Here is a 14,881-nt window from a genome sequence, read left to right as displayed (position 1 = left end):
GCAAACATAACACATTCACTCACAACACCGTAAGGCCGGCAGAACACCTTCAACTTAATATCTCAGCAATGGATGGTGCTATCCATGCCATGTTTCATCTTTATAGACAGGTAAAATCATGATAAGAAACATAACAACAATATCTACTGCTTGTGACCTCTAGGGGTAAAGATATCCTTTAAGTTGTGGATCTCATAAAGTTCTAAAATACCTAGTACATCCCACAACCGGACCTCATATGAGCTCACCACAGGGAGAGGTATGTATGTGCGTGTAACCTTGATCTAACAAAAATAAGAAATTGGGATTTTGTATTCTGTAAGTCCTGGAAGCTACACCTTCCAGCTTCCAGCTCTGTCCACTTTCCTAAGGAGTAACTGCCTCCGCTAAGCTCTGAGCCATTTCTGTGACATAGTTTAGTAATTTTCTTTGGTTATCTCTTTTATTTTATATAATTGTATAGACCATATTGTTTTGTTCGCATTTTGTATCATCTTTGTACATTTTTTATAAACACTGGCTAATGTATATGTGTTGTTTAAGGAGACAATGAGAATTGAGAGTCTAAAAAATAGAGAGTCTGAAAAATCCCTAGTGAAAATTGCAGAATTTATATTTTTTCTTTTTAACAAACATTGTGATGTAGAAAAAAATTTCAACAATTTTAAAATATACATTTAAAACAAAAACCTGAATTACACTATAGGCCATTTCTTGATGACATATATGTATGAGGATCTGCCATGTATCCTGAGAGTTTATTCCCTGTATAACTCTGGAACACCTTTTCTTATGACTTTGCATTGTGACCTTTTCTCCTTTGTGTTATTCCTCCAAAACAATCATGAATTAAAGGGGTTGTCCAAAATGTAACTAAAATTAATAGTAATCTCTAACTATTCCATATATTCAATTAAACATTCCCTAAAGGTACCTCTGTACTCTAACTTGCTATCACTTGTTTTCTTACATATGAAATTATGAAACGAGCAGTCATCATGGGTCAGGTACTGCGGTCACTGCTGGAGCTGCTGGAGTTACCCCTGAAAAGACCGTCATCAGGGATGACCCGTTTCAGGGGCTGGGCTATTCTCTGCTATACTGAGCATTCATTGGTCAATACTGATGCATGCTCAGTATGCTGCTCCTGCCGCTGTGTTACTTTCATTGAGCACTGACAGAGCGCTCCCTGAGCAGCTCTAAAGAGAAGTGATGAGTTTGATACTTTTTTATAGCCGGCAAGGAAGCGCACTGGTGTCAGGGAAGAGCTGTCTTGCCAGCTTGTCACTTTTATTTGTAGCAGACTTGGGAGTGCACTGTCAACATGCAATGAAAGTATCACATTAGCGAGCTGGGATAGCATACCGAGCATGCACCAGTATTAACAACTGTTATGTGCTCAGTATAGCAGAGAATAGCCCAGCCCCTAAAAAGGGTTGTCTCTGATGACGGGTCAATTCAGGGTGGGTTCAGTTGCTGCGGCTGTGGCTGCAACCTCTGCTCCATGATGACGTCTCATTTTAGAATCTCCATAGCATGCTGGGAGACTCAAACAAAACATTGTAGGATGTAAAAAAAATGCAGATGGGAAGTTACAGTGGAAGAGTAGGGATTTTTTAATTAAAGTGCATTAGAAAAGTGCTTAGTTTAAATAGTTACATATTAATATTACATTAGGGCAAAACCTTTGTCAACTAAGTGCCTTCATTCCCAATTTTAAAAGGGGTGTGTTCCATATTCTGACATTCTTGCTTGACACTTATTGGACAGTGTTAGACTTTTTAGGGACACACTCTGGAATCTAAACCATCTTTCCCATAAGATATAATTTATATGGTGGGAGACTTTTTTCCCCTTTGCATTGTTCCATATGTATTTTGGGGACAAATTAAGAACATAATAAATATTTTTTGTTGGATTTCTAATACTGTAATTGTGAAGGGTTACTTACCAATAGGTAATATACAGAATGCCAGTCCAATGATACTCCAGTCTATTCCATGTCTTTCCCACCAGCTGCTGTTTTTCCATACTATCTGCACCATCTGATTTAGTTCCCGCATTGTGCCACTTTCATCTTTGTCTATATTGTTGGGTTTTGCCAGTTGATCCTTTGCAGAGTCTGTGCCACAGTCTGGTGAGTGCCCTCTGTCCCCTATTGTCCTATGAATCACTGAGCATTCTTCTGACTGATGAATCTCTGCTCCCTCCATGTTGGATAATTGAAGACACTGACCAGTCACTTGTCTGGGTCTATTTTCCTCCACTTCTTCTTCCATTTTTTTTCTTTTAAAGCAAACACAACAAAGACCCAGACTGTAACAAATAACTTCCAGTAGTATATGTCACCTTGCTAACAGCTGAGTGTTGTGAAATGTGATTTGTTTGCCTTTCAAATTTCTTCTCGTCAAGTTTGCTGAAATAAAATAAAATAAAATAGTGGCAGTCATTCAAAAATGTAATGAATAAGAGTACAGTGCATTTTTATAAGGTGACAAGTTTTCCAAAGAACATATTCTTATGAAAGCCATACCTCATGTATAGAAGATTTTTTTGTGGCACAGTTTTCAGCTAAAGGGGGCGTCCATGACATTAACATTGATGGCTTATCCTTGGGATAGGTCATCAATGTCTGATCAGTTGGGGTGCAACACTCAGCACCCCACCAATACGCTATTCCTGATGTTGGCAGTGTCAGGAAATACTCAGTTACAGAGCTGCACAGCTCCATTGACTGTACAGCGGGAGCGATGGGGTACTGCACATCCACCCCCAATTGATTTGAATAGGGGGCGGATGTGCAGTAACTGGCCGCAGCCACTATACAGTTTACGTAACTGTGCTGTACAGCTCCGTTACTGAGCAGTTCCTGCCGCTGCCAACACTGGGAACAGCTGGCAGGCAAGGTTGCTGGGTTTCTTAACCTCACCAATCAGACATTGATGATCTACTTTAACATTGATGGCTTACCCTTAGGATAGGTCATCGATGTCTGATCAGGCAGAATGGTGGCTCAGTGGTTAGCTTTGCAGCGCTGGGGTCCTGGGTTCAAATGCCACCAAGGACAACATCTGCAAGAAGTTTGTATGTTCTCTGTGGGTTTCCTCCAGGTACTCCAGTTTCCTCCCATACTCCAAAAACATGCTAATAAGGAATCTATATTGTGAGTCCGAGTGGGGACAGTGCCGATGTCTGTAAAGTGCTGTCGAATTAATGGCGCTATATAATATATAATATACAATTAACTAAATTGCTCATAATTATATGTGGCTTGTTATAGAGACAGAAAAAAGGTTCGCCATACTAAGGTATTTGAAAACTGGGAGCCCGTGTACTGGCATGTCTTTAAGCCCTCTGCTGTCTGCATTATCTTTGATTCACTTTATAATGTAGATATATATATATATATATATATATATATATATATAATTATGCTACATACACAAAGCCCCAATTCCAAAAAGGTTGGCACGCTGTGTAAAGTGTAAAGACAACAGTTCAATAAGTTGGTGTAGTGAAATATGTATAGGTATATATGTGTGTAGTGAAATATGTATAAATTTACATGTGTAACCAGCAGTAATTTAACATCTGTCCTGAGACTGCAGGTCTCACAGGGGTCACAGCATATGTTGTCCTGAGAGGGCAGTCAGCTGTCTCCAATCTCGCCAGGGGGCCTTAATGGGAATCAGGAAAGGGAAACATTTCACACCTTCTAGCTCTTTTGGACAGCGATGTCAATTACAGCCTGACACTATCTATCTGTGAGAAACTTTAGAACACTAAGAGTGTTCAGAGGAAAATAATATATTCATTGGGGGAGCAGCCGTGTTCCAATAAAAAACAAGCAATTATAATATTAACCTGAGAGCCTGTTCTAGAAATCTGACCTCCAAGTTAACTCTATAAAGTAGGCTTGTACGCATACAAAGTGGTTTACAGATTGAGGGCAGCCAAGCTGATGTGTTCCATTCCATATTCGTCCACCCCTCAGGGAGCAGAAAGCAGACTGCAAAGTTAGGTATTTCTGTAAGTTTTCTCCTGTTTATTTTTATAACTGTTTTGTATATTTGTATGTCTTTTTATTACCATATTTTTATACCCTTTTTATTGTACGCACTGTACCTTTTTGTATTAAAGCATAAAACTTTAACAAGTTTAACCTTGCATGTTCTAAAGAAACCATAGCTTTAAACTGTGTCAGCCTTATGATTGGCAGACAGTAGTAGTAATATTTCTGGGACTCGTGTGTTCGGTGAGTGGTGGCAGCGTGTATGATCGGGTGTGTGGCCTAGGTCGGTGTGTGATTTATGCTCCCATTACAGCATAGGACAGAGGTTGAATGCTGGACTAACCCTTGCAGTTGCAACCCCAAGTCATGTGCTGAGAAGTGAGTACGTGACAGTTGGGATCACATGATTTTATCTCACTTTTTATACACCCTAAAATCTTGTTTGCTTTTGCAGCTGCTGCTTGACATTGAGTATTGCTGGTCAGCTTATTTGTAACCAAAATACCCAAGTCATTCTCCTTGTCCCATCCACAAAGTCATTAAAGGGAAACTGTCAGCAGGATTGTGCTGAGTAACCCACAGATGCTGTCAGGTTGGCGCTGCTATACTGATTAAAATTAGACCTTGGTTGATGAAATCCGTGTTGTGGTTGTTGTTTAATCTTTATTTGTAGTTTTCAGTTAATGAGATTCTTATGCCCTGTGGCGGCCTGTGGGGGGGTCTTCATATGGTGCTCTGCTTAGCTATTCATCTGTATGGCTTCTGATAGGTCACTGATCCCTCAATAACCTGCTCCCTGTTTTACATACTGAATATATTATGGTTTGAAAAAAAATCTTTCTCAAAATGGTGCCGGCCGCGCTTGCACAGTAGCATCTATCGGCAATCTGATAGATGTTACTGGGCATGCGCTGCCGGCGCCATTTTATTAGCAGAAAAAAAATTGCCTCCACCAAGATGTTGCCGGCGGCGCCTGTGCAGTAGCATCTATCAGCGGTCCGATAGATGCTACTGCGCAGGCACCACTGGTGCCATTCTGCTAGAGGAAGAAAAAAAATTTGTCTGCACCATCTTGGCGGAGACAATTTTTTTTCCTCTAGCAAAATGACGCCAGCAGCTCCTGTGCAGTATCATCTATTGGATCGCCGATACATGCCACTGCACAGGTGCTGCCAGCGCCATTTTGATAAAGAATTTTTTTCTGAACAAATTGATTTCACTAAATAAAATGATTAAATGGATATTATAGATGTGATCATGCTGCAGCTCAGGCACAGCCGCGGGTGCCTGCCTTCCGAATGTGATTTTTTTTTCAAACCATATTATATTCATTATGTAAACCAGGGGGCAGGTCACTGAGGGATCAGTGACCTATCAGAAGCCATACAGATGAATACCTAAGCAGAGCACCACATAAAGAACCCTCCCCCCCATCCCACAGGCCGCCCGGAGCTCGAGCATATCATTAACTCAAAACTAAAAATAAAAATGAAAGTACAACCACAAGATGGATTTCAACAACCAAGGTATAATTTAAATTAGTATAACCGCGCCGACCTGACATTGTCTGTAGGTTACTGGGCACAATCCTGCTGAAGGTTCCCTTTAATAACGAGGTTAAAAAAGATTGGTCCTAGCACAGATCCCTGCGGTATCCCACTGCTGACTATATCCCATTTAGAGAACGTACTATTTATGATGACTCTTTGTTTCCTGTCACCTAGCCAATTCCCTACCCATCTGCATATAGTTTCCCCCAGTCTTTGCTTCTGTGGCTTTAGTATAAGGCTGCTACAGTTGTGCTAACACGTTAACAAACCCCGGCAGAATTTTTGCGTTCTTGGCCTTTTTTCAGAGAATATGAATGATAACACCAAAACTTTTTCTCCACTCATGGTTAGTGGCTGGGTGAAGCCATTTATTGTCAAACTACTGTGTTTTCTCTTTTTAAATCATAATGACAACCAAAACATCCAAATTACCCTGATCAAAAGTTCACATACCCCATTTCTTATTACCGTGCTTTGCACCCACTAACATCAATGACAGCCTGAAGTCTTTTGTGGAAGTTGTGGATGATGTTCTTTATTTTCTCAGATGGTAAAGCTGCTCACTCTTCTTGGCAAAAAGCCTCCAGTTCCTGTAAATTCCTGGGCTGTCTAGCATGAACTATGTGCTTGAGATCTCCCCAGAGTGGCTCAATGATATTGGGGTCAGGAGACTGAGATGGCCACTCCAGAACCTTCACTTTGTTCTGCTGTAGCCAATGACAGTTCAACTTGGCCTTGTGATTTGTATCGTTGTCATGTTGGAATGTCCAAGTACGTCCCATGTGCAGCTTCCGGGCTGATGAGTGCAAATTTGCCTACAGTATTTGCTGATAACATGCTGCATTCATCTTTCCTTCAACTTTGACCAAGTGTCCTGTGCCTTTGTAGCTCACACATCCTCAAAACATCAGTGATCCACCTCTGTGCTTTACAGTAGGAATGGTGTTCCTTTCATCATAGGCCTTGTTTACCGCTTTCCAAATGTAACGTTTGTGGTTGTGGCCAAAAAGTTCAATTTTGGTCTCATCACTCCAAATTACCTTGTTCCATAAGTTTTGAGGCTTGTCTCTGTGCTGTTTTGCGTATTGTAGGCGAGATACTTTGTGGCAATTGCACAGTAATGGCTTTCATCTGGTGACTCGCCATGTATCCCATTTTTCATCAAGTGCCTCCTTATTGTGCATCTTGAAACTGCCACACCGCTAGTTTTCAGAGAGTCCTGAACAGCTGATGTTGTGTGTGGGTTTTTCTTTGCATCCCGCACAATTTGCCTGGCAGTTGTAGACGACATTTTTGTTGGTCTACCTGACCATGGTTTTGTTTTTACAGAGCCCCTGATTTTCCATTTGTTAATCACAGTTTGAACGCTTCTGACTGGTATTATCAATTCCTTGGATATCTTTTTGTATTCCTTTCCGGTTTTATACAGATCAACTACCGTTGTCCATTTTTTGCTTTCCCCATGACTCACAATCCAGAAGCATCAGTGGCTGGATGAAAGATGGAAGAGTCTGTCTGCATCCCAGAAACTCTCTCAGCTTTTATGCAGACACACTGATTACAAGCAAACAGATGAGGATATTACTTTTAGTAGCCATTCAAACCCATTTGTGTCAACTTCTGTGCATGTGATCAGGCCAAAATCACCAGGATATGTGAACTTTTGATCGAGATCATTTAGATGTTTTGGGTTGTCATTATGATTTAAAAAGAGAAAACAAAGTAGTTTGACAATAAATGGTTTCACCCAACCACTAACCATGAGTGGAGAAAATGTTTTGGTGTTATCATTCCTATTCTCTGAAAAAAATGCCAAGAAAGCAAAAATTCTGCCGGGGTATGTAAACTTTTGAGCACAACTGTATGTGGTACAGTATAAAATGCCTTTGTAGAGTCTGGATAAATCACATCAGCTGCATTACCAACATCCAGATTTGCACTTACCTCCTCATAGAAACCCAACATGTTGGTTTGACACGAACATGCTGGTTGTCAGTTACTATTGGTCTGTCTATGTTATATTTTCAGCTTTTGTCCAGGCAGGTCCCAAAACAGTCAGGCTATGGTCCTGCTCTGCCCCCGCTCCATCTATTTTGAGGCCTGCTGGCACATAGTGAGGTAAAACATTAGTGTTAGGGATGATTCTAATTGGATATACTTTATCGCAGTGGGGTGGCTTTTATACTTTTTTAAATCAAAATTAAAAATTTTAATCAAGTAGTACACTATGTTATTTACATGTGTTACAATTTATTTACTTAGTGCAGTGTGTCTACGCATTGTTTTATCCTAGGTTTTGTCTGTTATTGGCCATATTGTGTATGTGCACCTGCACATCGCACTTATGCAAACAGATGTGTCGGCCCCTTTTTTGCTTTTATTACAGTCATGTGACTTGAAAATTGAACCTACAGATTTATTAATACCATTTAATTTATTAGCCTTTTGTTAACCCTGTCCCAACTTTTGTTGAGATGTGTTGCTGCCATCAATTGCTAAAAAAAAAGTTGTTTTTTTGTTTTCGACTAAAATGACCTGTGTTCTATGTTCTGTTGTGAATAAAATATGGTTATAAGAACTTTTAAAATCATTGCATCCTTGTTTTCTTTATGTTTTAGACAGAATCTTAACTTATTTTGGAATTAGGGTTACATTAAAAAAAACTAAACTTTTATCAGTTCTCTATAATGTTATAGCCCCCCTTGTATAGTTTTAATTTCGAGGATATCTAGATCCTGAGACCCTCTCCATATTTGCTAAAACCAAAGGAGCAGACAGATTCAAGGGAGAATAGAGCAGTGTAGGGAAACGGTGGGAAGTCTATGGGTCTGTAAACCGCTCTGTTGACACTTAAGGATTAGTTGCTTTTGCCATTTCACTTGAACAATCATTGGGTGTCTTTGGACCCAGACCCCTGCCGATCAACATTACTAAACAAGGCTATAGCATATCAAAAATACTTAAATCTTAATTAGCCTTCTAAGTATATAGAAATGTAGTAAAGGTTATACCTGCCAAAGAAAAAGCTCCTAGTTTCACATCAAATATCATAGAGGAAACGGGTTGTCACCATTTGAAAGTCTGATCTATAATTGTGGTAATAATGATCAATGTTACTGGCAAACTTGATTTATTCCAGGATCAGGATCACTATTTCTACAGTTCTGCCAAGAAGGCACTGTCATTATGCAAAGATTACAGAATAAACCATACATTGTAATTACACATTAGGTATAGAGAAGTAATGACTCTAAATCAAAGTTCTCACCTTCATGGACTATATGGACTCTCAGACCTCCTGAGGACCCTTTGCTGTTCGCTCTGCACAAGTTTCTGTGATCTCTGCCTGTTTCAGTATCTCGCCTGACTTGTAGGACAAGATGGAATAGCAGGGAGGGGACATTGCAATTCGTATGATAAAGACAATGAATCACAGAAGCTAATTAGAAGATGGTTTATTTCAGGGTTACATTTAACATGAGGTCAAATAAACAAGACTCAGAAAGATAAGTGCATATTCATATAGTAATTTATAGGAAAAGTTACTGGCTCATAACATGTTGACTAATATAACAAAGAGGATTTGCTTTAAAAACGATCAGAGATCATACGAAGACCAGACATCGGATCTCGTAACTAACAGCTTTGACCTGCTTTCTTCTGTTGGTGCAATGTGTCATCCATAGATGACTTCTGACCCAGGAATACATTATAATGGTTAAGTGTGTATTACATAGTATTCAATTCGTCTTACTCAATACATTGTGAATCAATTACTGTTGATTTAAGTGCCAAAGTGACAGACATATACTAGCACTGTAGTATGATGGTGCCTGTAACAGAAAATACATCCGCCTAGGCGCAGAGTATTTGTCCCAGGACAACAAATGTAATCTATGTATATAATATCCATAATCACAAAAATTTTAGTGGAATTAGGAACAGTTCTTTGATGTGGGCGGTGATTGCAGCAGGAGCGGCCGACCACAGGTTGGTGAAGCAGCAGCGACTGAGCTAAAGGTGCAGGTTAGTGTAGAGGGAGCCGATCTCCACCATGCCGCTCAGCGCAGGGCACATCCAACTATATGATTGCAGTATTTCAGTTACAAACTGACTGATACAGGACACATTATAAAAAATGTGAAATGCGAAATAGAGTCTTATCGAAGTATAAAAGGGTGAAAGATAAGGGTAATTTGCTCACCTTATAGGGTCGTGTTTAGCACAACCACTATTATGGCCTGACTGACAGTTGCTGCAATGTCCACAGATGATCAAAATTGTGATATACAAGCAGAAATAGTGGATTTCAAATGTGCTGCTGATTCCAAGATACGAAGACAAAGTAATTAAAATGAAAAGTTGATTATTGTAAAAGCATTTCAAAGTCAATAACGACTCCTTCCTCAGGACAAACACATGACAGGACACACTAATAGATACCTCTCTCTCTATTTATATACGGAGAGAGATATTATAATGTGTGTACAGCATTTCGGTTACATTAAAGGTGGAAACATTTTGACATGATTCTTCTTGGTATTATTTTTTTTACATGACAAAAACCTGCCATGTTAACATGGGTGTTTAAACATTTTTATCCTCTGTATATATTAAATACTACTAGTATAAAGATACTGAGTAGAGGGCGAACACGAACAGTAAAGTTCAGCATCCGTACTGAACTCCTACTGTTTGGGCACAGACACTGAACATAGACTTCACCAGGAAGTCTGTGTTACTGTTCGGGTACGGCTCCCTGAACACCAGGTGTTTGCCGTGCTGTCATGTGCATGATAGCGCAACAAACACGGCTTCTGATCGGCGGTAAAATTATCACCGCCAGTAAGACAGCTGTGGTTCCCATGCCTTCAGATGACAGCGTGAGACCGTAGCTGTGATCGGAGGTATAAAGTTTACCTACAGTCATTGGTGTCAGCTGATGGGACTACTGATCCCATCAGCTGAAGCCTGTTTCCGTTAATAACCGTGATGTCAAGCTGCTGCTATGCAGGTAGATGTAGCTCCACTAGATGGCAATAGAGTGGTGAGAGGACTGCACACAGCAGAAGCAGACCTGCAGCGCAGCAGCGAGGCCACCACAAGGTGGCAGCGGAATAGTAAACAAGCGGGGTCGATATTAGTCTGTAGTCTGTCGATATTAGTCTGTAGCCCACTACAAAAGGAATAATCAAGCACAGAGTCAGAAACAAGCCTAATGGGTCAATACCGGTCAGGAGCAGATATGCCAAAGACAGGAAATAGTCCAAGCCAAGTGGGGATGGGAAGTGGGGAATAAACAGACACGGGTACAAGTCAGCAAAAGCAGCAGGATGAATCAGGGTATGCAGAGTCAGCTATACACGCTGTAGGCAGAAACTCTAACTGACACCGCCTGCAGGATGCAGCGGAGCTAAATAGCAAACTCAAACCCAGAATGACACAGAGCAAAGTTAACTCTTGACATGATCAGACTGGGAATGAGAGACGGGATACAAAACCCGGCCTGGATCATGACAAGTGAGAGCTAGAGCAGCTGATGGAGCATTCATCAGACGGCACCTGCGCTCTAAATAAATAATTTAAAAAGAAAATGCCGTGGGTTACCCCCTATTTTTGATAACCAGCCAGGCAAATCTCACAGCTGGGGGCCACAACCCTCAGTTGTCAGCTTCAGCAAGGCTGGTTATCAAGAATAGAGGGGTTCCCATGCCATATTTTTAAATTATTTAAATAAATAATTTAAAAAAACGGTGTGGAGTCAGCACATTTTTGACAACCAGCCTTACTAAAGCAGACACCTGGGAGCTGTGTCATGCCACTGCCGCTCGCTGCGCCCTGTCATACTTACGTGTCCTCGGTGTCTCGGCGCAGCTCCTGTGCTGCAGCGTTCTCTTCCCAGCGCTCACTCCCAGCTTCTGTTCCTTCTCAGGTGCGCGCGCACGCCAGGTTCAGTTCTGCGCGCGCGCACTTCTAATCTCCCTGCTGGTACTTCCTGTCATGTCCTCTCTATCTTCCTGGAGGACTCTCAACCGGAAGTAATGCGAAGCGCTGCTATATCTTCCTGCCTCTTCCTCACCCCTGTGCCTGATGATCTTTTGTGTATTCAACTGCTCTTGGCCGCACGCTCCCTCTGTGCATTTATATGCTGATTTTGGTTCTCCTCTTGTTTCTTCTAGCTACAGTCCTGTGTCTCTGCGGTACCCTCGCCAGTCCCTGAGTATCTGCAGTCCTGTGTCTCTTCAGTCCTGTGTCTCTGCAGTATCCTCGCCAGTCCCTGAGTATCTGCAGTCCTGTGTCTCTTCAGTCCTGTCTCTCTGCAGTACCCCCGCCAGCTCCTGTGTTTCCATAGTCCTGTGTCTCTGCCGCTACTGCCAGTCTAGTGTCTCTTTTCTGCTCTGGTTCCCCAGCTTCCGTGGTGATAGTCACTCTCGGGCCTGCCCCTAACTCTCCCTGTATAGGGGGTGGTCTATCTGGTCAGCTCGTCCGTGAGGGGATCGTCATCGCGGTCCAGTGGGTCCACTTCTTGTTTTTTGTCTTAGAATCGTCACAGGCTGGTATTGTCAGGCTGGTAAGGGGCCATGGATATTGCATCCCCCAGCCTAAAAATAGCAGCCTCCAGATGCCCAGAAGGGCACATCTATTAGATGCACCACTTCTGTTGCTTTACTCAGCTCTTCTCACTTGCAGTGTGGCGGAGGCAAGTGGAGTTAATGCTTGTGGAGTTGTTGTCACTTTTGTATTGTCAGCTGACATCAAGCCCACAGCTTACTAATGGAGAGGCATGTATAAGACACCCACCTATTACTAATCCTATAGTTATAAGGTAAAGACACAGACAGAATAAAGTCTTTTATTTTAATCAAAACAAAACAAAAACTTTTACTTTTTATTTAAAAATAACAAACACAGTTATACTCACCTAACCCCTAATTCCACTGAATCCCTCGTCTCCTGTAACAAAACAAAAATAAAAAACAACAATATCCCTCACCTATCCATCGTTCTGTCCCATGCTATAATCCATGTCTGGGGGATAATCAGTTTTCAACCTGAACGGTGCCAAGATGCAACCGTCCAGGCTGAGAACTGTAAGCAGGTTTCGGGATGCAGTGACAAACAGGAGGCAGAGCAAGGGTTAACAAGATGTAACAATTTAATAAAACAAGGTATTCACTACTCGCAGGGTGGTTAATGGCTAAAAGGGGAATAATAAGGCTAGCAACTGTAAAAATAGCAGTCCAATGAAGGAACTTAATCTGTCCAGTATGGTCCTCTGCAGCAGGTGATCCCGCAGGGGGTTGTAGAACCGACAGTGGCCAGGCGATGTCCCCAGATGGGGTCCTTTTAGCGATGGTCTGTCTTCTGGTGGCAGCGGTCAGTCTCTGGTACCTTCCGCTGAGTCCCTAGTCCATAAGCATGTGCGGCCGAAACAAACAAGGCCCCAGCACTCTCAGAGTCAAACGTAAAGGGGCGGGAAGCAAGTGTCAGGTTAGGCCACAAAAGTCTGTCCAATAATCGGCCTTCTCTCCTCGTGCGCGGTACTCACAGTCACTGAGCGCACAGCACTTCTGTCTCTGGCAGCTACTGAGCACACGGCACTTCTGTCTCTTGCAGCTACTGAGTGCACAGCACTCTGCAGCATTCCTGCTGCAGGCAGCAGGGGCCAAAAAACGCAGCCCGTTGCGGCGCTGGTGCTCAGAGGACAGAGCACGTTGCTCACCTGGCTGCACGCTGCTGTTGGTTTGCGCCAAACTGCCAGCTGCTGCGGGCGCTTTTCCTTTCATATTGCCCCTCCTACCCGGGTCATGAGGTTGGTCCCGTTCCTCATTCTTTCCCCCAGGCAACAAGGGAGGCAGCCTCAAGAGTTTCGGACCCAGCTCAGTACAGGTACCCGCAGCCCGGTCTTCCTCCTTAGGCTACTTTCACACTAGCGTCGTGCACTGCACGTCGCTATGCGTCCTTTTGGAGAAAAAGCGCATCCTGCAAAAGTGCTTGCAGGATGCGTTTTTTCTCCATTGACTTGCATTAGCGACGCAGTGCGACGCTTTGCCACACGTCGCAACCGTCGTGCGACGGTTGCGCCGGACCGTCGCCACCAAAAACCGTTGCTTGTAACGTTTTTGGTGCGTCGTTCCCGTCGTTCCCGCCCCCTCCTCCCCACACCTCACAATGGGGCAGCGGATGCATTGAAAAACAGCATCCGCTGCCCCCATTGTGCGGCGCTTGAACACTATGCGTCGGTGCGCTACAACGTCGCATTGCGATGTGCAGTGCACGACGCTAATGTGAAAGTAGCCTTACAGAACCACTGGTGAATGAGCTGCTGCAAGCACAGCATCAGTGACTAGCGGTGACCTCATCAAGGTTACTGCCGGCCACTGAGTCTGCGTTCCCAGCCAGGCTGCACTGCGGTGACCTAGGTGAGATCCCCACTAGCACCGTGAGAAAGTCATGGCAGTTCTAATTCACAGCAGTGAAATTCTCCCCGTGAACTGCGAACTAGTGGTGAACTTTTGTTTATTATTATTATTTATTTACAGCGCAGGTGTCGGCTGATGAATATTCCCATCTGCCGCACCTGCCCTCACAGTTATTATCAGCATCAGGCGTCGACTGATGGGAGCAGTAGTCCCATCAGCTGACACCAGTTACCACATAAAGTGACACTGGTAAGATTTTAAAAATTTGACCTGGTCATTAAGGTCAAAATTGGCTCGCTCACTTAGGGGTTAAAGAATAAAGTGTTTTGTTGTTATATTTGTTTGTGTGTGCTATTTATTCATCAGAGATTGGCTGCATCTTGTACCCAACTGAAAATATGTGAAAGAAAAACATTTTAAAAATTCAAGAGTTATTATTGTCTTGCAAATCCCAAAACTGAAATAAAAAGCAACTCAGTGAAAAAGATGTGAAATTTAAAAAACATCTAATAAAAAAGACAGACATATTTACTAATACCAGCTCACAATACTAATGCACTACCCTGTTGTGAATTCTGCTCTTGGGCTCCCTCCGGTAGTTGTTGGTGGTAGTGCAGTTGTCTTGGGGTTGTAATCCAGGGCAGGTGTTTCTGCTCATTTCAGCTCTATTAGGTATTTAGGTGTGCAGGATCCATGAGTCCTTGCCAGTTGTCCATTTTTCTTGGAGGGATTGCATCTCTCTCTGGCTCCTCATGCCCTGCTGCCAATTCAGCTAAGATAAGTGTCTGGTTTTTTGTCTCTGTGCACACATGCAGTGTGCTTTGCAATTCAGTGCAATTCATTGTGTTTTTGTCCAGCTTAGACTTTGGATTTTTCAGTCATGCTGGATTCTCAGG

At 42.6% G+C, this 14,881-nt stretch overlaps 1 protein-coding gene across 6 annotated transcripts in view; it reads right to left on the bottom strand.

The window, feature by feature from the left end:
• The window catches only part of FADS6 (fatty acid desaturase 6), a 34,095-nt gene extending 24,201 nt beyond the window's left edge, over positions 1 to 9,894 (bottom strand). Inside the window, exons 1-4 of one of the 6 annotated variants that reach the window (XM_077257609.1) lie at positions 9,767 to 9,894; positions 8,831 to 8,929; positions 8,574 to 8,648; positions 1,952 to 2,416 (exon numbers count right to left, since the gene is read on the bottom strand). In XM_077257609.1, coding sequence (XP_077113724.1) covers positions 1,952 to 2,279 — 328 coding nt within the window. In that variant the 5' untranslated portion in view covers positions 2,280 to 2,416; positions 8,574 to 8,648; positions 8,831 to 8,929; positions 9,767 to 9,894. Of the gene's footprint in view, positions 1 to 1,951; positions 2,417 to 7,506; positions 7,666 to 8,573; positions 8,649 to 8,830; positions 8,930 to 9,766 lie in introns of all 6 variants that reach the window. The other 5 variants (XM_077257605.1, XM_077257606.1, XM_077257608.1 and 2 more) reach the window with 5 other exon arrangements.
• Positions 9,895 to 14,881: the final 4,987 nt, after the last annotated feature.

Source organism: Ranitomeya variabilis, chromosome 4 (assembly GCF_051348905.1).
Source record: "Ranitomeya variabilis isolate aRanVar5 chromosome 4, aRanVar5.hap1, whole genome shotgun sequence".
Lineage (NCBI taxonomy): Eukaryota > Metazoa > Chordata > Amphibia > Anura > Dendrobatidae > Ranitomeya > Ranitomeya variabilis.
Note: the sequence above shows the minus strand (reverse complement) of the source record. Positions and strands in the feature narration are given on the sequence as shown.